Raw genomic sequence first — 22308 nt, 5'->3', positions numbered from 1 at the left:
CCGTTGGGCCACCATTTGGCTGAGGTGGGGGCCATCGCGCTGAGTGGGGGCTGACGGGCTGCGGGGGGGGGGGGGGAGTCTGTTGGGCGGCCATTGCGCTGAGGAGTGGGCTGTTGAGCAGGAAGAACGGGCAGTGGGTGACCCGTGGGCTGAGGACATGGCTGTTGGGCCACTTGGCAGAGGGGGACGTTTAGCTCGGGGTGGTCGTTGGGCTGTGGAGGAGGGGGGGCACTGGGCGACTGTTGGGCTGAGAAGGGGTGGCCGTTGGGCTGCCATTTGGCTGAGGAGGGGGGACGTTGAGCTGGGGGTAGGCGTTGGGCGGCCGCTGGGCTGGGGGGTGGGTGGCGTTGGGCGGCCATTGTGCTGAGGAGGGGGCCGTTGGGCTAACAGGGAGGGGGCGTCGGGCTGAGGAGGGGGCCGGCGGCGGGAACCGTGCGAGGGGAGCAGGCCCTCCCCGGCGGGCGCCGAGCGGGCGGAGGGCGGGCGGGAGGGAGGGAAGGAGCGGGAGAGCGGAGCAGGAGCTGCCTCAAATGCTTGAAATAATTCCGCTTCCGTTCAGAGTCGGGAGCAGCCTCCCACGGCATTGGGGCCTCGGACCCGTCTCCTCCATCCCCGAACGGCGGCTGGGCCATCATGGCAACCTCCCCCCAGAAGTCCCCTTCTTCCCCCAAGTCCCCCACCCCTAAATCTCCCCCGTCGAGAAAGAAAGATGACTCTTTCCTGGGCAAGCTCGGCGGCACTCTGGCAAGGAGGAAAAAAGCCAAAGAAGGTAAAAATTACAGGTTTGAACGTTTCCTGGGAGTTACCTTAAAATGGGGGGGGTGGGGGTGGGGGGAAGAGGAGGAGACAGGGGGAGAGGAAAAGGCTCTGGGGAGTGGGAGGAAGGGGCTGACTGGGGAAGGACGTGCGGGGTGGGGTGGGCAGGCAGGCGGCGAGGGAGGAGCGCGCCGCCTCGTCCCCGCGGCTTCGGCGGGACCGGGCGGGGGCCGCGGCGCCTCTCCCCGCGGTGCCGCTCCCCGGTGCCAGCGCGCCACGGCTGGGAAACTCGGGAACGCGGGCGGGCGCCGGCCGGGAGACACCCCACCCACCGTCGCTGCCGCGGGGGTGGCTGTGCGCTGCGGCCGAGACGGGTCCGCCGCACCGCGGCCCGGGCGGCGGCGGCGGGAGGGGGGAAGCCGCGGAGGTCGGGCCGGGTGAGCGGTGCCCCTAGCGTGTGGGGTACTGCTGAGCTCGTACCGCGGGGTGGGGTCAGAGAGGCACAGGGCCGGACTGACAGGGGTGACCGGGCTGGGGAAGGGGAGCGTTTCCCCGCGGTAGGTGAAGCGCTCCGGGTGGCGAGGGCCGCGGCGGCCTGCCAGGCCTGCGGGCCTGAGCGCCTCGCAGCTCCGCGCAGCCGGCAGGGCCTGGGGCTTGTTCAGGTTGCGGACGCCGCACGCCTCGGCCGCGCCTCGCAGCCCGTCAGGAGTACTTGCCTATTAAGCTGTGGTGCAAAAAACCAAAAACTTGATGCTCAAATCCTCTTTGACTGGTAACTTGTTGCTTTATATTGGTGTACAGCATGGTCGATACACATTGCTCTGAGAAAACAGCGTAATGCACGCAACTGATTTAAATGTTTGTAATAGTAATCATTTCTCAAGGGCTTAACTGATTATTCTCGTACTAAGCAAAAAACCTTTGTCTCATGACAGTGGAGCTTGGAAGAACACAGAGCATGTAAAACAGTCTGGTTCTTTGTCCATACATGTGACTAAATATCTACTCCCTACTGAATCAGCCTGTTTAAAATCCCATGAGACAGAGAATTGGAATTTAACCTCACTCACCCATCATTTTGACAGCTGATGTTAATTTAAATATGATGCAAATAGAGCCAAAGTAACAGTCACTTCTAAACAGTTTTCCAAGCAACGTTCGTTGCTTGCAAGTGTGAAGAAGGGTATTACACTCAGCAGACCCTTCCTTCTGATGTATACGTGGCTAATGAAAGGCACCAGTATTTTAGCGTAGCAGATGAGGATGATATAACTTTTGTGAGTGTAGCCCCTCATTCTGTAAATACCACATCATCTTTCTGAGATGCATGGTCTTGCTTTTCACTCAGAATGCATGTTGCACGATTCTGCTCATATTATTTGGCTTTTTCTGGTCATTGCAGATGGCCCAAAGTTGATGAAATAATGGCAGACTTTGTAAGTTACTCACTTTTGTTAATATTATTCTGTTAGGGTATTCATGAATATTACCGGCATTTAACTAGTGACAGTTTTCTGTGATGAGTCTATATTGTAGGTATGTTTAAAGATCTTTAATTTAGCGTATTTATACTAGATTTAGTATGTCCAGTATTATTATTAAAAAAGGCTGTTTTCCTTAGTGACAGATATTAAGTCAGAAATCTCCAGCAAACTGTTTGAGGCAGCAGTTACTTTTATCCACAAATCTTGTAATCTTACAAAAAGATGTACTCTGTGAAATCATGTTTCTTATTATTACTTCTATATCTGTATTAAATTTATTGACTAAAACCTGCACCCGCCATTTCATTACTTCATCATGTTGATACTTACCCTTTTAAAATTTTGGAGTAACATTAGTATTGTCCTTGTCCTTTGTGTTGGAAAAATCTTTTTTCACTTTGTGAGGAGTGTTACTTGCTGATGGAAGAAAAAGTATTTTATTAAATTCACCGTAACATTCTTCTTATGTCTACATGTATTTGTCACATTTCTTTAGTGGAAGAACATAATAGTAGTGAGATTGATACTATACTGTCTTCCTTGTTTGTTTGTTTGTTTCAGCAGATTCAGATGGCTTCAAAGCTGGTAAATCCTTATTGTGAAGCCTGTCCTCTTCATAGAATCGTAGAACGGTTTGGGTTGGAAGGGACTTTTAAAGGTCATCTAGTCCAACCACTCTGCAATGAGAAAGGACATCTTCAACTAGACCAGGCTGCTCAAAGCCCCATCCAACCTGACCGTGAATGTTTTCAGGGATGGGGCATCTACCACCTCTCTAGCAACCTGTTCCAGTGTTTCACCACCCTCATTGTAAAAAAATTTATTCCTTACATCTAGTCTATATCTACACTCTTTCAGTTTAAAACTGTTACCCACGTCCTACCCCACAGGCACTACTAAAAAGTCTGTCTCCATCTTTCCTGTAGGCCGCCTTTAAGTACTGAAAGGCTGAAGTAAGGCTGAGCAACCCCAACTCTTTCAGCTTGTCCTCATAGGAGAGGTGTTCCATCCCTCTGATCATTTTTGTGTCCTCCTCTGGACCTGCTCCAACAGGTCTGTGTTTTTCCTGTGCTAAGGACTCCAGAGCTGCAGGCAGTACTCCAGGCGGGGTCTCGTGAGAGCAGAGTAGAGGGGCAAAATCACCTCCCTCAACCTGCTGGCCATGCTTCTTTTGATGTAGCTCAGGATACGGTTGGCTTTCTGGGCTGCAAGCGCACGTTGCTAGCTCATGTCCAGCTTGTCATCCACCAGTTACCCCCAAGTACTTCTTGGCAGGGCTTCTCTCAATCCCTTCATCCCCCAGCCTGTATTGATACCAGGGGTTGCCCCAAACCAGGTGTAGGACCTTGCACTTGGTCTTGTTGAACCTCATGAAATTCACATGGGTCCACTTACTGAGCTTGCCCAGGTCCCTCTGGATAGCATCCCATCCCTCAGGCATGTCAGCTGAACCATTCAGCTTGGTGTCGTCTGCAGACTTGCTGAGGGTCCACTTGATCCCACTGTCTATGTCATCGATGAAGATATTGAACACTACTGGTCCCACTACAGACCTCTGAGCGACACCACTTGTCACCAGTCTCCATCTGGACATTGAGCTGTTGACCACTATCCTCTGGATGTGAGCATCCAACTAATTCCTCATCTGCTGAACAGTCCATCCATCAAATCCGTATCTCTCCAATTTAGAGAGAAGGATGTTGTGGGGGACCATGTCAAAGGCCTTACAGAAGTCCAGCTAGGTGACAACCGTTGCTCTTCCCTTGTCCACTGATATAGTCACTCCATTGTAGAAGGCCACTAGGTTGGTCAGGCAGGACTTGCCCTTGGTGAAGCCATGCTGGCTGTCTCGAATCACCTCCCTGTCCTCCATGTGCCCTAGCATAGCCTGTTCCATGATCTTCCTGGGTACAGAGGTGAGGCTGACAAGTCAGTAGTTCCCAGGGTCCTCCTTTCTCCCCTTTTTAAAAATGGGTGCACTTTTCCCCTTTTTCCAGGCACCAGGGACTTCACCTGACTGCCATGACTTTTCAAATATCATGGAGAGCGGCTTGGCAACATCAGCCAATTCCCTCAGGACTCTGGGATGCATCTTGTCAGGTCCCATAGACTTATGTATGGTCAGGTTTCTCAGGTGGTCACAAACCCGATCTTCTGTTACAATGGGAGGGACTTTGCTCCCCCAGTTGCTGCCTTGTGTTCCATCCACTCAAGAGGTGTGGGAAGAGAGACTGCCAGTGAAGACTGAGGCAAAAAAGTTGTTGAGTTTTCAGCCGTTGTTGCCAGTTTTACAGTCTTGCTCATCAGAGGGGTGCACTTCCTTTGATCTTCCTTTTCTGGCTGACATACCTGTAGAAGCCCTTCTTATTATTCTTTGCATCCCTTGCCAAGTTCAGCTCCAGCTGTGCCTTGGCCTTCCTGACCCCATTCCTACACAGCCGGGCAGCATCCCTGTATTCTTCCCAGGATACCTATCCCTGCTTCCACTGCCTGTGCATCTCTTTTTTGCCCTTTAGTTTGACCAGCAGGTCTTGATTTAGCCGTGCCGATCTCTTGCCTTCCTTTCCTGATTTCTTACACTTGGGGGCCAAGAGCTCTTGCGCTTTGTGGAAAGCATCCTTAAAGATCTGCCAGCTCTGTTCTGCTTCCTTGTTCCTGAGGGCAGTTTCCTAGGGGTCCTGTTGACTAACTCCTTGAAGAGCTGGAATTTTGCTTTCTTAAATTTCAGGGTCCTGACTTGACTCTTTGCCTGACCCAATATCCCTCAGGACTGCAAACTCCACCAGTGCATGATCACTGAAGCCTAGGCTGCCTCCAATCTTGATGTCACCGTTTACCTCACTTGTGTTGGCGACCACCCATTAGGTCCAGTATCACATCCCCTCTGGTAGGGTAGTGCTTAAGAAGTTATCCTTCATGCACTAGGGGAGTCTCCTGGATTGCCTACAGCTTGCTGTGCTACTTTTCCTAATCTTTCCTCCATTAGAAATAAATAAGGGTTTACAAACTCTTAATGAGTCACCTTGTTTATTGCAGGCTGTGATACACATGGGTTCCATCTTAAGTTGTGCTGCCACATCTTGTAGGGCTCCAGATGTGTTTGAAGTGTAGCTAGGAACTTCATATAGGAGGTCAGCTTGCTTCTTCATTTAGGCTCTGTTCTTTGATATTTTTTTTTTTTTTTTCCTGCTTGAATTGACCTATCTAGTGGCAGGTCTCGTTCATAGGAGTGCACGTGGTTATTCAACTGTTGACACATGTGATGTATTAGAAAATGTTCAAGTATAAATTACAGGCATTTGAAAAAAATATGTTTCTTCTACTGGCCATGTTTAGACCTTCAACTTTTGTAAACTGGAATGGAGTACTCTTGGGTGGCACCTTTACTCTTCATTCATTCATATTTTTTTGTAGAACATCAGGATCTATTCTGTAGTCCAGATTATTAGTCTGATATCTACCCCATTTCGTTGTGAATGTTGATCTCTAATCATGTAAGGTCTCTAAGTACAATGAACTGTTAGTAACTCTTCAGAAATAATGCTGTGATTTTTTTCTGTGTGGGGTATTCATTTCCCCTTTTACTTAGTCTTGTGCTTTGTGATTTTAATATTCCAGTAGAGGAAGTCCATGTTTTGGATTTCACCTGTGTCAGGATTTCTTCATGAGGCGACAATTCTGGTTATTCCAATTTATTGTTGCATTTAACGTATGGGCAGTAGAACAAGTACTTTAATTTTAGGTGAATGTAGACTCTACAGAAGATGCCAGTCTCTTGATCAACTGAGTTATAGACCTGCCTAGAGCTACCGTGGCTTTTTTCGCAACCTGTGCACCGTCAGGGGCTACCAAGGGGCTGCTCCCTCCATACCTCTGTTTTGTTCCCTGCTGCAGCCTCTCTGCGTTAAGCCAGACCATGCTCAGGGTGCACACCTGGAATCAAAAACTCAGGAGCATACCTGGGTCTTACAGTTTAGCAATAGGTCAAGAAAGTCTGTGGGACTTGGTGCTCTTACGATAAATAAGGGGCAACTGAAAATTTTGCTATCTTTCAATTGGTATAAGTTCTACTGTTACACAGAGGACAGAAACTTATTGATTTACTTTGGTATTTTACCACAAGGGCTAATAATTAGTGTTTTTAAATAATGCAGAAATGTTTTATCTGTTGTAGGGAATATGCTAATTACATTTTAGTACTATCTGTGTTATATATGTACTTAACTGTTGTAGATGATACATGATTATATGTATATGTTTTTTGTATTTATACCATGAACAGGCATTTTGATCATTGTCAAAATGATTTTTTTATATAGTGCACAATAAAGCCAGTGCCAAAATGCTCCAGAAAAAGAAAATAAATTAGGATCTGAAGTGACATTACAGTGAAGAGTAATGTAGATTATTTATAAAGAGAGTAAAGTCTATCTAGTTTTAGATCTAGAAAAAGTAGTTTATAATACAATATAAAATGGATTTTCTGTAATAACATTAGTTTATATGCATAAGTATTTATAAAAATATATAGCAAGCCTTTCCTTACGAACTTCAAAGTTCTTGGCAATGGTAAGTATTCCACCAATGTTAGAGATGTGAACATTCTAGACAAGTGAAATGAATTCTCTAATATCACAGTACAAGTTGTTGACCAAAACAGAGAGAGTAACCCGAGATACTGTTACTTGTTATCCCACGTGATGTAAGCAGGGATTCATCATAGCTTAAGACATATGTTAATCTGGAAAATACATTGTCATTAATTATTAGAGAATATTTCATAAAATCTGAAATTTGGAGCTCGAATTTGCTAATGTCGTTATCTGTCACATAGGGTCTTAGCCTGGTTTTCGTTTACAGTATCTTATCACCATTGGTGTAATTTGAGGATGAGAACATTGTACTGTGGTCCTTCCTGTGAGAGCATGAGCAGCTGTGTCTTTAAATAGTATATACATTCTGTTAAGGTAATAAAAATTGCAAATGATTAAATATGTTTGGAATTCATTAACTTTTTATCTAATGAGAAAACTGTGAGAGAGTACTAGAATATTTGATCACCTGTTTACAACTGAACTGTTGTATGCCAAAATTATCTGCAGTTTAGAGTAAGATTCTGTCCCTTTCATTTCTGAAAAGCATTCAAAGACTGAGCCACCCTATATATGCTACTGGCAGATTCCAGTCCTTATCTAGCGGGAGTTAAGATGCATGGTGGAGCTCATCATATTAGCAAAACCCAACCGCAAATTAAAATTTATTGTAAGCTTCTTATAGTAGTCTGCATTGTGTACTAAACATATCTTTATACAAGTGCAAGGAAAGAACAGAATGACCTCTTTTTTTAGATGCAGGGGGGTGTGTTGTGTTATCTTATGAATTTTTCATGGTGGGTTCAGTAAGGTCATGTGTGATTGTCCTCCTTGAATTTTCCTGGCCTGGCAATTACAGACACAGAAATTTCACTCTTCCTAATAGCTTACCTTAGTGGAGAATCTTAAGAATTGGCCCCTGACATGCCAATAAATTTGTGACACATTTGGGACTGGAGAGTAAAGTTCAGAATTGCTTAAATTGCATAGGAGCAGATGGGAAACAGACAGCTTGGACCCATGAATTTGGTAGAAAGCAATTACTGCTCATTGTACGGGCTCAGTCGGTTTCCCAATTGATATGACATCAATTTCAGTAATTTGACTGCTCTTCTGACTAGTTTATTTGGTGTTGATGGGCAGGGAAGGAATGAATTTTCTTCTAGCTTCCACTTATGGTATTTCTTCCTTTTCTATGTTTCCTTTTTATTTCATTTTGGTATCTGAGGTCACAGTGGGCTGTATTCTCTGTAATCCTAAGGGAAGAGTATGTTAACAGCGTAAAAAAATGTAGATTCTGCTGTTTCTTGATAATAACCTTCAATTTCTTAATCTTTATTTTGTTGCCATCATGCATTTCATAGAATAATACGAATTTAGAACAAATTAAAAATACAGATTAAGTGTAGGGTGATAAGAGCTGTTCAGGTGTTTTAAGTAAAATTTTTGTCTTTCTGGAATCCATGACTAAAATGCCTTGTTGTGCAAGAGACCATGCCCTGGTCTGGCTATGGGCATTTTACTATTAAATAAATGTATTTCTTAGTATACAAGAAGTGTTCTGCTGAATTTTAATTGACATATTTGAATTATTTTCTTTGGACCTGTTTCTGCAACTTCTTTTTGAGTAGAGTAATGCATTACTGGTACGAAGGACTGTTTTTTCCTATCAGTAGACTTTTTCGTCTCTTTCTAATGTGAGACATTCTAGACTAGCTTAAATTATTTGCAGGCTTTTTCTTTTCTACTGCTCTCACCTGATGCTGTATTTAAAATGCAGACAGAGCCAAAAGAAGAACTGATATATGTCCTAGCATTGTATTTGCTGATACATAGTGCAAATTGTGAAAATGGGTCACTGAATGCTAATTTCATACTGGTGCTCTGAAGATGTCATACAGCATTTTCTGTTAAAAGGAAATGGCAAAGGTTTTATCATCACTTTTATATCAGTACTTTTGAATTTCTGTCTTTTACTGCAGCATATCAGTACATCAACCCTAGGCCTTCTTGTGCCATCGGAGTAGCTGAACAGCTTCTTTTTGGTGTCTCACATAATGCACTTCGCCAACCTTACTGCATAGCAACTGAAATGTGCTTGTAATCTTTTCCCTACATGGTGTGTTACATATTCCCATGTCCCTGCTGGTCCACAGGTGCATCACAGACAGCTGCGTAGCTGATGCTGGATAAAACCTATTAGTACCACCATGAAATAATTACTGCCTTGGAGCAAGTTCTGTTAAGTAGATAAAATACTTCTCTTAAGTGGAAGTAACATGTAAAGTGAAAAGAAAAATGGGTGGAAGATTTACCTGCTTGCTTTATTGTTATTTGATTGCTGTGAGCCTTCTGAGCACATCTGCAGTGTATGAAAGGGAGAGAAACTACTCAAGAGGAGAGCATTGGGTTTTTGTTCCCATCCTTTGAATCCAAATTGTCAGGGGATATCTGGGGAGGTCTCTGTGCTCTGACCGTTGAAGGGATTGCTCGGTAGAAAGAAAGATAATTGCCTCTGAAACGCTTCTGTCAGCGTAGACAGAACACCCAACTGTTGCTTATGCTGTGATAGCAATAGGCCTCCAGATGCATATATGTAAATGACAGCCCTGACATGCTTGAAGCTGCTTGTCATCTGTCAAGCTGTGCTGTGCTGGGTTTGTGCAGGTGAAAGAGTAACTGCTGTAGCCTTTGATAGCTTTTGGGTCTGCCTCTGTCTTACCTTCCTGCCTCTGCCTCCTCTGTCCTCAAGTGCTGCTCTTTGCAATAAACAGAAACTAATCAGCTCTGTTAGCTATTATCTGTAAGACATTGTTATGCATCTATTGTTGTTTATATGTGGTGAAATTGAGGGCCAGATCCTATTATGTTAGGCACTATACTTTCACAAACAGTGGGAAGAGCCCCTGCATGCAATAATTTGCAACGTAGAGCTCTTTATCTGTATATCTTGCATATTTTTCTGGCTTTTTTCCTCACATAAAATGCATTTTAACATTATTTCTGGCATTTCAGTATTTTCTAGGGCTCGTGATCTTATTGGGAATTTAATCTAATGCAGTTTCTCTTTGGTTTTGGTTTCAAGAGAATTTTTTTGTGGTGGTTTTTTTTGTTTGTTTGTTTTTTTAATAGGCTTTGGCTCTGGTTGGTTCAGAGAAAGATATGAAAATATTACCTGTGAATGCATTTCTGAATCTCAGAAGTCACAGATAATACCAAACTTATTCTAAAAAAGTCATTGTTTTAACCAATTAATCATGTAGGGCCCAGTTCAATTATGCTTGGTCCGTGTGTTCCATCTACAGCAATCAAATGTGTAGGAACGTGTGAGTCCCAAATGCCTACATTTTTGCCAGACAGGTTATTGGGCCTATATCCAGAGGTATCCTAGCATCCTAGAGGTAGGTGTATCAGTGCCTGCTTTACGTGAATGTCTCCTAGCATGTGTAAACATCTATGAAGGGTTTAGATCATACTGAATTGTAAAACATAGGATATGTAAAATGTGCTGACAGGGTTGAGATTAGCACAGAACACAGCACTGCCAAGAGGAGGCAGAGGGGCCTGTGGCAGTGACTCACTGGAGGCAGGAGGACTCACGCATGCAGTAGGGGATGTGTATGAAGAGGACACAGAGCTGGGCTCCTGCCTGTTCCCAGAAGAGTACCTGCAATTGTTAAGTCCATCCAGTTGCTTTTAAACTAACTGAAGTGGCACAGAATATTTTTTTATTTTTGTTTTACTCTGTGCATGATTAAGTTCTGAAACTTATTGCTATAGGATATTTTGGATGCCAGAAATATTTTTTAAAAGGGAGAGAGGGCCAAAAATGGGCCTGGGTGGATTCTAGATGAAAAAAAAAAATCTGTAGTGGCCCACATGCAAATCATGTAGGCCATCATCGACATTTCAGATTCAGAAGTTAGGAAATCCCTGGCTATTAGGAAGCTTATACCAAGGGAAAAAATTCTGTTGGTTTGCCTTTCCCTGTTTGTATTGTTAAGAATACATTTCTGCCAGGGGCTGGGGCCCTGGACTTTGATCTGCTGTTCTGACCCAATATGGCCATTAATTCTGTTGTTCTCTGACTACCTGCATTTGGACATAGAGCCACTGAACTCTGTCTTTGTATTTGACTTCCAAAAGCAGACTTAGATTATGTGGGCAAGTCAGCTGTTACAGAAGTATGCCTTTTATTTCCCGTGTTTCTCCCAATTGAGCAGTTTGTCATCATCTGAGCCTATAGTTTTCATACAGGATAAAAGTAAACATGCGTGGAACAGTTAAAGGAAGGAGGGTGGTGAAGAGGAGCCGAGCAAGGGGTCTGGCTGCAGAAAGCAGCTGCTCTATGAGGTGCTGCTGGGCTGGGAGGAGGGACAGGGCTGGAGGGCAGGGGGAGGGAGGATGTCTTCTGTAAGGCTGTGTCCATCCCTTCCTCTCCTCTTTTCTCTTCAGCAGCAGCTGCTTCCCCCCTCTGCTTGCGCTACCTGGGTTGAAGCAGTCACTGCTGAGCTCTTTAGGGTCCTGTGAGCAGACATGGATGAGGGTGCTTGGTGGTTTGGCAGTGCTTGTTGTTACAACAGCTGTTCCCCATCTGTGGGGAAGGGGTGGTGGTCACAAGCTGCCAGCTGGACTGTGCTGTCACAGAGACTGACAAGCTTGCGTTGCAGAATTCTTCAATAGTTACGTTTGGAAGGGACCTCTGGAGATCATCTAAAGATTCAGGTGTCTGATGGCTCAGTATTTCAACTGAGGGAAGGGTGGATGGGTCTGGTCCACCAGCCTCTTCCCTCTGACTGATCAGGTGTGATGAAGGCATCGTGACAGCATACTCTGTCAGTTCTTTTCGGTATCTGCTGTGGTTGGCTAGATGCATAGCAATTATCTAGATGAAAGGTAAAAAAGATTAAAGAGGTGAAGTAAAATCAGCATTAAACAAGTAGTTGAAGAGCCTCCAGTGCTTGCAAATTACAGGACAGACCCATCGGAAGAAGAAAAAAACAGCTAGAGACCAGCTTAGACTGATGTACCTTTAGTTTTTCTTTACATCTCCAGATTTGAAATACGCTCTTTAATATCAGACTCATAAAAACATTCACCCAATCTTCGATGTGAAGGTGGATATAACCGTCTTCAACATGAAGGTGGATATAACCAAGTAAAGCTGTAGAAGAGAGTAAATGTGAAGTTCTTATTTTCATCCTCACTAAAGTGATCGTGCTGTCAAGAGAATCTGTAGTTTTAGAACTCTAACGTTTCCCTTAGCGTTTAAGGAATCTGCCCTGAGGGGAAGAGAAGACCAAGAGACCAGGACTGACAAAGAGTTCTCGCTGAGTTTGATTACTGCTTGTGGGGTTCTACATCTTCTGAAAGCCGTCAGCTTAAAGGCAGCTTCCTGCAAGTGCAGGTCTGCGCTTCTGTGAATCTCCCTTGGACAGAATCTCTGGGATATATCCTACTTTTTCTTTTCTCTCTTTAATGCCTTTTGCAATCAGTAAACCGTGCCCTTGCTGCAGACCGAATAGTTTAATACTCGGCTGTCTGCCTTTCTCGCTGAGATTAAGATAAGGACAGTCCAGTTCTTTTGTTACTTCACTGTATCTGAGATCAAATGCTTCCTGTTAACTTAATACACAGAGTTCTGCAGCCTTTTTCAGCAAAATGCTGTTGTTGCTGAAGGTGAAATCAGCAGTTGTAGGGGCACAGTTCTTTGCGAAGTGAAACTTTAGAAAAGCAGTGGTTGAGGTGTACCTAAAATATTGTTGCTTTCCCATCTGCTGCTTCTGTCCTCTTCCTCCCCACACCAGTTCCTGTTAAAATATATGGTGCTGTTGACTTGTATCTGTAATGATAGGCTATTTTCTTAGCTTAGCTGCAGCCAAAACCAAAAAGAGATGACCCTTGAAAGTGCAGTTAACACTGTGCTAGGTGCAGTCAGTGCTGTGCTGGGAGCAGTGTGATGCCATTTTGCATAAGAGATGATGAGCTGGAAGGCGGGATATTTTGTAGTGCTTCACATTTTCTCTTGCAGCTCTTCCAAATGCAGGGCTGGGGTGGGGCTGAAGGCATAGCTTGCTCTCTGTGTATTCCTTGTGTCTTCTCCAGCTCGGAGTAGTTCCTGTGCTGGTTTGAGTGTGTAGCTGTACTCAGAGCACTGAGTTGCAAGGCACTCAGAGCGTTGCTTTTTATACATATCATCATACATCTTCTGTCTGGTGTGCTAATACTTATTAATAGAATAACATTACTTGGTTTTAATACCCTTGTCTCTCTTGTGATTGGGTGTGTATGTGTGTGTTGAGTGCGCCAGTGAGTTAATTCACTTTGGTGGCCAGACTGAAATGCAAACAAAAGATGTCTTGGACCAAAAGCAAAATCAGATCAGCAGCCTTATGTGAATAGCCTACCATGCAACTACCCCTTTGACAACCTGTGCTCACGCCAGAGAAAACCGAGGGCCAGAAAAAAAGAAAAACAGGGATGTGGCTGGTGAAGAGTGAGTTGTATTGGCAGAGCTGTATTAGGAAGATTAGTCACCATCTGTTCACCCTAATCCTGCACCTGGCTCTAGACTGTGCCACTGTTCAACCAAGTGATGACCTTACTCAAAATATTGAAGAATTGCAGGGTTAAGTAACAGGGCTCTACAGTCTCCCAAATGTTCTGCTTTCCTTTTAGTTTTCTAGTAGTCCCTGTGAAATAATTGCATAAAATGTTCTTATCGTATATGTGGATTTAATACAAAATTAAAGAGAGCACATTGGTCATGAGTTACCAATACTGCTTTGCTTTTAGTCTTTTCATTTCTCTTCATGACTTCTTATTGATATTTGTGTTAAGTACCATATAGTGTACCATGGTTGACAATCATCTTGTTTTTCTTAGATAATTATTCTTGCAAAAGAAAACACCTAGAATATGTATTTCTGTGAGTCATTCTTGGTAGTTGTAGTCGTGGTTAAGTCCTGGCTTCTCTGATTTCTGCTTAGCATAGAGCTGATTCTGCTCTTTTCCCTTCCTGTGGAGTGTTAGAGCAGTCTATGGCACTGACCCAGCGGTGGGTGATACTAAGCTTTATTCACAGTGAAACCTATGAAATTCCACTTGGAAAAAGGGACTTTAGTCAGGGTGGTAGGAAGGGGGTGCAACAATTTTCAGCGATCACTACCTCCCTTCAAAAGCTCTGAGCAGAGACTGAAGGGTGTGGTAGAGTGAGGAGAAGCTGCTGTTCTCCAAAACGGTAGAGATGTCCCAGACATGAAAATACCATCTCATACTGCAAAAACATAAAAAATCCTAGATGTAGTCTAAACATTATAATTTCCTGAGTGTTTCATTAGTATAGGGTTCATAATTTTTTAATGGAATGTGTGTTTACAAGAAGAAAAATCCATCACCACATCTTTAGTGTTTGTACTGAAGTCTCATGTAGTGCTTATATCTCTTTTGCCTGCCTTTGCATGCAGTAAGACAACTTTCAAGTGCTCTAATTAGAGATGGCCTCTTGGCTTTGTTAGCTGCAGCAGTGCACAAGCAAACAATTCAGGTCAAGTTAACTATGCTAGAAACAGGATGGAGAAAGGGAGTAATGAAATAATTTTTTTTGTACTTGTTTTTCTGTCTTATCCTTTGGAGATACCAGCTTTTTCCACTATCCATGTTTCTTTGGTCATTTCCCTATAGTGCTTTCCTGTGTTCATGTCTACTAAAAATATATAAAGCTCCAAGTTACTCATAATGTTCAATAGGTAGACTTCAACATAGCCCTTTTTCAGATAGCATGCATGTAATGACTGCTGATTTCTTTTATGTTTGGACTTAATACTCCAGCTTCTCATTTACTGCAGAGGGAAAATGTCAGTTGCTTCTCATTGCCTGGCCATGGGCTTTCTGGCCCTAGCCTCTAAGAGGTACACGTTATTGTGTCACTGCTGTCCAGCCAATTGTGTCTGCACTTCTTTAGCTCACAACTGATTGTTTCCCTGGAATTACACAAAGACTTGGGTGTTAAGCAATCCTAGGCTTATGGTGGACCACCTTCCTGGCTCAGCAGACAAGCAGGCGTCATACTTTGCAAACAGATGGACAGAGGTACAGTCAGTCTAGAGAGCACGTGTGCAGCAAGGGTGAGTGTTAAGGTCAGAATTTCCCAGACAAGAATGTCTAAATTGCTGTGCCCTACTTATCCAACTGTGAGCTGGATTAATGAAAGGGAGAGTTTAGACAGAGGAGTACTTTGGGTACATTTAGTGGGAGAAGAGAGAGATGTTTTCTTTTGTATCTGTACAGGTGGTCCTTTTGAAGCAAGCCAAAATAAGCTTCCTCACCTGGGTAACGGCCTGAATAGGTTGGCAGGGTGTGAATCCCTTTTCAATGTGTGTAAAGAAAAGCGTAACAGTTTGCCAGTGTACAGCCTTTCATTTATTTTTTTTCTTAACAAGTTTCTTCTTCAAGCATCAAGTTTGGCTGAGGCCTAATAATTTCTTTTCTTTTAACTGTAGGCAGTTCTAAAACAGCAAACTATTAATAGTGAAATATTGGTTTAGAAGAACACTAATGCACAGGGGATTCTAGAGCAAACGAGGCAATGCTGTCAATGGTTCAGATTGTTCTTAATTACAATAATGGCATTATAGGAGCTGCAGTTGCTGTCGGGCACAAAAGAAGATAATGATAATGTCAGAGTGCTCAGAGTAAATGCAGTATAATGTATTGCAGTACTGGATTCAAAAGATGATATGCCTAACTTGTCGTCAGAGTGCATGAAGAAGAAGAATGGTAAAAAGCCAGAATAGTTGATGTAACTATGTAGTTCAGGGGGTTTGGGTTTTGGTTTTGTTTTTTTTGGTGGCCTATTCTTTCAAGCTTAGGAAGAAATGTCAGGTCTCGTGTGTAAATGATGTGTATTAATTTTACTAGAAGGCGTGATCACATCTGTCCTGCTCCCTTGGAATAAAGAAACTCACCATTGCTTTGAGAAGGAAAGAAAATATGTATTGGCTCAGTACCCTCATACCCTCAACGCATTTGATATTGATCCTGTTAGAATATGGTAGGTTTTGGCCCTGAATCAAAATTTGCCCCAGTAGCCTCTCAAAATATGTCCAGATCTATTTGATGCATGTGATCCCTATTTTATAATGAGACGAAAAATATTCAACTCCTGAGTTTTGGGGATGTTTCAAAGCTGAATTTGAATTTTATGGCTAGAGGCCAAATCTGAACTGTAGCACTTGTAAATATTTTAAGGCTGTGTGCTGTGCACTCTAATTCGTTACTGTAGAGGAAGAGACTTTACAGTTTTACTGCAGAATAAAACATGTAGCAAAGTAGCTCATGGTCTTGGATTCTTGTCACTGCTTTGTTATAATTCTCAATTATAGGTAAGAACAGCTAATAAACTGGAAAATATTGATGGTGTTCCTCATTATACCACGAGTTTTCAAAGTGACTTACTGTTTTGCATACTTCCTAAAAATTGCAGTGGTGGGTTGGATTGCAAAAAAATAATCAGCATCCAGTTGATTTGCATCTTTATTATTTTGTTCTTACTTAACTGACTTGAAACAGTTACTCACAAATGAAACAATTTATATAGAATCCGGATAAATATTTTTTCGGAGTCGTTGTCTCATGCCCAGAATGCCAGTGTTCTTTGTAAACATTTTCCCAAACGGACAGCAGGGTGCAGGTGCTGTGTAGGGCACAAGGTGGCTCCAGTTCACGAGGAAAGCTGGCGTGAGCGGAGTAAGTGCCAGGAATTAGTTCACAGGAATCAGATAGAAGCGTGTTAGAATGGAGCTCAGCATTTTGCTGTATTGCAGTTCTGGTATTTTTAATATGAACTGAATCTTAATGGGTATTTGTAAGAAGACTTTGTCTAGTCTTAGAGTAGGACTAGTAAAGATAGATTGTAATTTCCTTCTCGTGTTTCATTTTTGAAGGAGTTACCCCAGTGGATTTTATCAGACGTTCTGAGCTAAGTTGCTTTTGTCTGAGTAAAAGGTAACAACACTACGTGCAGAACAGCATTCCCAGGGTAAGCTACAGAGAAAACAGAGCTGGTGTGTACAGTAAGAGCAGAAATGTAAAGCAAACTAGGCAGAGGATAAAACAGAGATTCAAAGGTTCATGAGAAAGGTTTTTATCAAGCAGATCATTAAAATTTAATGGATAGGGGAGAGAACAGAATAAGTTGACAAGAAAATCTCATAACCAAACTTCATAAAAAAAAAAAAAATGCTTTGTGTCTGTTGTTGATCTTGCACAACATTTTTATTTTCAGAGATTCTTGGAAGTGAATTATTTGTTCATTTCTATTTCCAACATAATAATAGCTGCTAATAGTCTGCTCTTATACAGAACATCTTCATCTGAGCATTTCTGAACACCTGAGAAACTTTGAGCAAGGATAGAAAGGGAGAAATGTTTGTTCTATCCATACCATCTGCTTGGGGCAATTAAGGCAGAAAAAGGTGTATTGGGTTGACTCACATGATCTGTTGCAGGGTAAGAAGTGGAAACAAGCAGTGGTCTCCTAATTTCAGTGTTTGGTCTTGCTGTATTAGGTAGTACTTTGTGCCATTCACAGTTTGTGTTGTTTTTTTAACTCTGTTGCATGTCTTGATACAGTTTATATTTTTTATGAAACTGAACATTTAACTGTTTTTTTTGGTAGTGGTTTGTTTTTTGTTTTTTTTTTTTTTTTTCAAGAACAGTTCACAGTTCATTTGGTGTTCAGTTCTTCTGTTTGTGTGAACGATTTTCTGGGTTTTGCATTTTTTTAATTTGCTTTACATACTGTTGCAGCGGGCATTATATTAGATAAATATATGAAGAAATAGCTTTTGTTAATGTGATCTTTGCCTCTATCCCAAAGGAGAAGGATTTGGTTAAGAGGTTTAAGCTATTGTACTTAATAACAATATTTCTCAAAGTAGTATCAGGTGTTAAAACAAATTCATAAATCTAACTTTGCCGCATTATTTATTTTAAAAGTCTTAAAGCTTATAGTTTTCCTCTCTAACATCTAATGTTAAATACAGCAAAACAGATTACATACAAGAGCTACCTAGAGTTAATATTAAAAATAAAATAGTGCAAAGCACCATTTTGACTTAGTATAGCCTCTGTATTTTCAGTTTTCCAAACGAATTTTATCGAAAGGTAACTGTGGGCATGATTACAATTAGTAACTCCCCTTATTAGATCTGATCTCTTTGTTCTTCATTCAGACAGAATGCCCATTAAGGTCAAAGAAAGTTTTGACTGAATAAGGAATACAACAACTGGCTCTAGTTTTAGTACATATAGGGCCATATTGTGGGTCACAGCCAGCTTCAAAGAGTACAGCTCCAGTGATTCCCGATCTTGTGCATAACAGGCAGATCCTTCACACTGTTATGACGATACTTTATTAACATGTCAAATACAGAATTAAAAAAACTGACAATTTTATGGCTGCTCAGAATCTTATTACCATGTCTTAATGTTTTGTGTTTCTGAGCTGAAATTATGCAAATATGTCTTCAAAAACATTTCCCTGTTTTCATGAGAGAGTGAAGAAAATAGAAGTAATCAAAAATTGGAATTAAATAGTCAAATAGTTTGGCCAATTAATAAATGTGCAGTTGCAGAATAGAAGGTCTGTGGGCTGGAGCTGGCTCATAACGTAATGTTAACTTACATTTAATTAGCCAGACCAGATGGAAGCTGGCTAAGCTTCGCATGAAGGCTTGTGGGGAAAAAGACATAATCTTCCATTTTGTCAAAGGAACTAATACCACAGATTAAAGGTCAGTGTTCTTTTCAGAATTTAAAGAGTGGATGCATAGTGGCTGACGGCAAGAAGCAGCAAGGGCACTAACAAATTAGCTTAACCCCTAGATGACTAGTATACGAGCTCTGCTTCATTTGATTCCCCAGTTCAAACCATCGGGTCTCCAGTTTCAGTAATAAATCCCAGAGAGATAAGAATGTCTGTAAATTTTATTCTTTTGTCAGGAAAGTAGAGACGGATGTAGGCAGTTAGCATGGACAGAGAGATGAAACTTTGGGAAAGGTTTTCTTACTCAATTGAGTAAAAATTCATGCTGTTCAGATGCTAAGCACTTGGGATCAGTCTGACAAACCCCTTAATTCCTCACTTAACAATAAACATGCAAGTAGACAAGTCAAGTAGACAAGTCAAGAAACCATTCATGTGCTCAAAGTGGTGCATACATGGATCAAGTCAGAGTGGGCAGAGCTTAAGAACTGCATCAGGCACATACTATGTTAAGGCTTAAAAATGAGTGGAAAGAGTGAAGCAGATGTGTCAGACTGAACCTTAAGCATAGCTACAAGAAATTACACATTTTAGAAATGGGGAAATTAGAGTGCATTAAAAAAAGAAAGAAAGGGGTTAGGTTTATGCTAATTGTTTGAGCATTTAACCAGTCTTTGGGAATACTTCCTAGTGGTTTCATCAAAGTAGGAGAGAGTTCTTTCTGAAGTGCAGAATAGTAACTTACATAACAAGAAAATATGGAAAACTTAGCGTTGTCATGAAACATCGAATGCCACATTGCTTGTGCAGAAAGTAAGGTAACCCTCTGCAGTAGATAATAATTATTGTAACTTTGGTTTGCCATCTTTGCTTATCTTATTTACAGTGGAAGTACTTGTGCAAAGTCTGGCTTGGGAAAGGAGGCTGGGAAATAAGCGCCTGTGTTTTGAGTCAGGTTTATGTCTGTGTTCATGTCCAGCACTAGGGAATAGATATCTGGCGGACTTTACCAGCTGAGATGCAGGCACCTGTAGAGCTGGTAGGTGTCTTTTGGACACCCAAGTACATACCAGATCGAGGTGCCTAAATAGCTACTTAAATTCCCACAATGTTTTAATCCTGTTAGACTAACACAATGTATCTTTTGAACTCTTAAAAGTAAGGCCTTCAAAACATCCTGGAGCTTGCTTCTGTTTTATAAAACTTTTTTGCTACTCGTCCATCTTGCCTAGTTTATCGCATCTAAACTTTCCCATAGTGGCCAAAAATCTACTACCATTTGACAGTTCCATCACTTAAGTAAAATTATTTGGATGAGATTGGATCAGTTCTTACAAAGGGTAGAATATCTTGCAAATCTCAGATGACAGTCCCAGGAGAGAGGGCTGGGGACCTGACTTAACATGAAAAGTCTTCAAGCTGTTTACTATTGCTTTGTGTAGATTGAGGTTTGAGATGCTGAGGTGAGGAAATCTGTTTACTGTAATATTAGAATGTGGATAGACACAAGACTCCAGCCCCACACTCTGCAAGGTGCACAAATGAAAAAAAAATTAATTTTAGGAGGGAAAGCTTTTCTACTGTATCAGCTGAACTGGAGCACATATGGATTTGGAATCCTACCAAGTACTTTGAAAACTATATTCACATGTATGTTTGTTGATACTTCCATCTCTTTTCTCATCTTTAAATAATTATATCCTGGGGATGGAATAAGAATAATTTTACTAGTGACCATTTACCAGACGACATTTATCTACAGTTACCGAATGGTGGCATTGGGGATACCACAGTTATTTTCCATTTTGAGTTACTGACATATTTTGGATACCACTTGGTGACAAAATATTTGAAGGGAATGGTAAATTTAAAAACAATTGGAGTTGCAAATGACAAAATTAGCATTTATCAAGTGGCTTACTTCAGCCATTGTAAACCCAGAGAAGTATAGGATTAGGTGGTGCACTTTTGGGAGAAATGTAGATAGTACATAGATATTTTTTTTACTTTCCTTGTCAGATAAATCTGCACATCTAAACCCAGCTTTTGTTCTCTTATAAATGCCCACTGCCTCATAAGGAGTGTATAGTATAGCCCAGCAGGATTTGTCCCAATGACTACATTTGAAGAGAACATTCTTCTACCTCTGGTAAGTATGTTGGATGTCTTCAGGTGGGGATCACATTCAGTTTCGTCAGAGCATGAATATCTACAAATTCTATCTTCACTAAAATTCTGTTACAAAAAATGCTGTTGAAATCGGAAGAGTTTGAGAACTGCCCTTTTCATGGAAGTACTGTGCAGTATAAAACTTGCCAAAAACTAATGGATCGTTTGCAGGAAATTGAAAGTTAAAGTGCATGAGTCAGTCTGCTTCAAGGCTGAACAGTTTCCACTGAACTTAAATAATGAATGCCAAGACCTAGAGACGGTACAATCAGCTGCAGCAGTTTTCTTCAGTTGTTTCATCCAGGCACTGTAGAGGATTCTATGGTTAGCGGAGTCTTTCTTATTGTTTAGTTCCCCAGGCTTTAAAAGTGTTAGCATACATTGTTGTTACTGTCATTGAAACCTTTGCAGAAGAAGCAGCAACCCAAGCATTTTTATTTTTGCTTCAAAGCATACTACAGAGTATGGGCTAGAATGTACAGTTTCAGGGGTTTCATCTGGAGAAAACAACCACTTGCTTTTGTCATGTCGGTCTCTGGAAAAGGAGAGAATCATTTCTTTATTCAGAAGTGATATATGTTAACTTCACAGTTTCCTCTCGAAGGACACAGGTCGTTTATTTCCTGGTGTGTATAATACTTATTGAAATACATCAAACATCAGATAAGAGAAAAGATGAAATAATTCTTAATAGTTTTGACTTGTAACAGAGCATATTTGTGCAATACCGGTTTTTACCAAGGTACTAAATGAATCTAACTCTTTGTAGGAATTCAAGAAAAGAATAAGGTGTTCCTGTATATTCAAGTGGCTTAGATTTCATTAGACAGTCTTGTTGTCTGTGTGTGGAAAGAGTGGTTGAGGGCATTCATGGCCTGGTGGATTCTTTACTCAATTCTTTGCTCTTGCAGTGGGAGTCTTGTTCTGCAATTTGTATCAATAGTTGAACCTTCTGAGCATTTCTGAGTTGAATAATCACTGTGTGTACCAGACCCTTGGGACTTTGGGTTCATACAGGCAGTGTGATGGGAGGTAGGTCATGTGTCTCCATCCATTCACAATTGCTCATGACAGTGTCATTGCTGAGCTACAAAGATACACTGTGTACCTGGAGTGTTACAGAATGGCTGAGGTTGGAAGGGACCTCTGGAGGACATCTGGTCCAAGCCCCCTGCCCAAGTAGGGCCACCTAGAGCCAGCATGTCCAGATGGCTTTTGAATATCTCCAAAGATGGGGACTCTACAACCTCTCTGGGCAACCTATGCCAGTGCTTGGTCACCCTCACAGTAAAAATGTTTTTCCTGATGTTCAGAAGGAACCTCCTGTATGTTGGTTTGTGCCCATTACCTCTGGTCCTGTCCTGTCACTATTTGTGCACATTGATGAGATCCCCCTGAGCCTTCTTTAGGCTAAACAGTCCCAGCTCTCTCAGCCTCTCCTCATGAGAGATGCTCCAGGCCATTAATCATTTTTGTGGGCCTTCACTGGACTCTCTCCACTAGCTCCATATGCACAGGAGAGCCCAGAACCGGGCATGGT

The 22308-nt window shown here is 42.0% G+C and overlaps 1 protein-coding gene across 1 annotated transcript in view; it reads left to right on the top strand.

Annotated features, from left to right (window-relative positions):
• The first annotated feature begins 508 nt into the window (after positions 1–508).
• Positions 509–22308, top strand: part of PARVA (parvin alpha) — a 72536-nt gene continuing 50736 nt past the window's right edge. The window contains exon 1 of the mRNA XM_063332522.1: positions 509–769. Within this exon, the coding sequence (XP_063188592.1) occupies positions 634–769 (136 nt within the window). The 5' untranslated portion in view covers positions 509–633. The remainder of the gene's footprint in view (positions 770–22308) is intronic.

This window comes from Chroicocephalus ridibundus, chromosome 4 (genome assembly GCF_963924245.1).
Source record: "Chroicocephalus ridibundus chromosome 4, bChrRid1.1, whole genome shotgun sequence".
NCBI lineage: Eukaryota > Metazoa > Chordata > Aves > Charadriiformes > Laridae > Chroicocephalus > Chroicocephalus ridibundus.
Note: the sequence above shows the minus strand (reverse complement) of the source record. Positions and strands in the feature narration are given on the sequence as shown.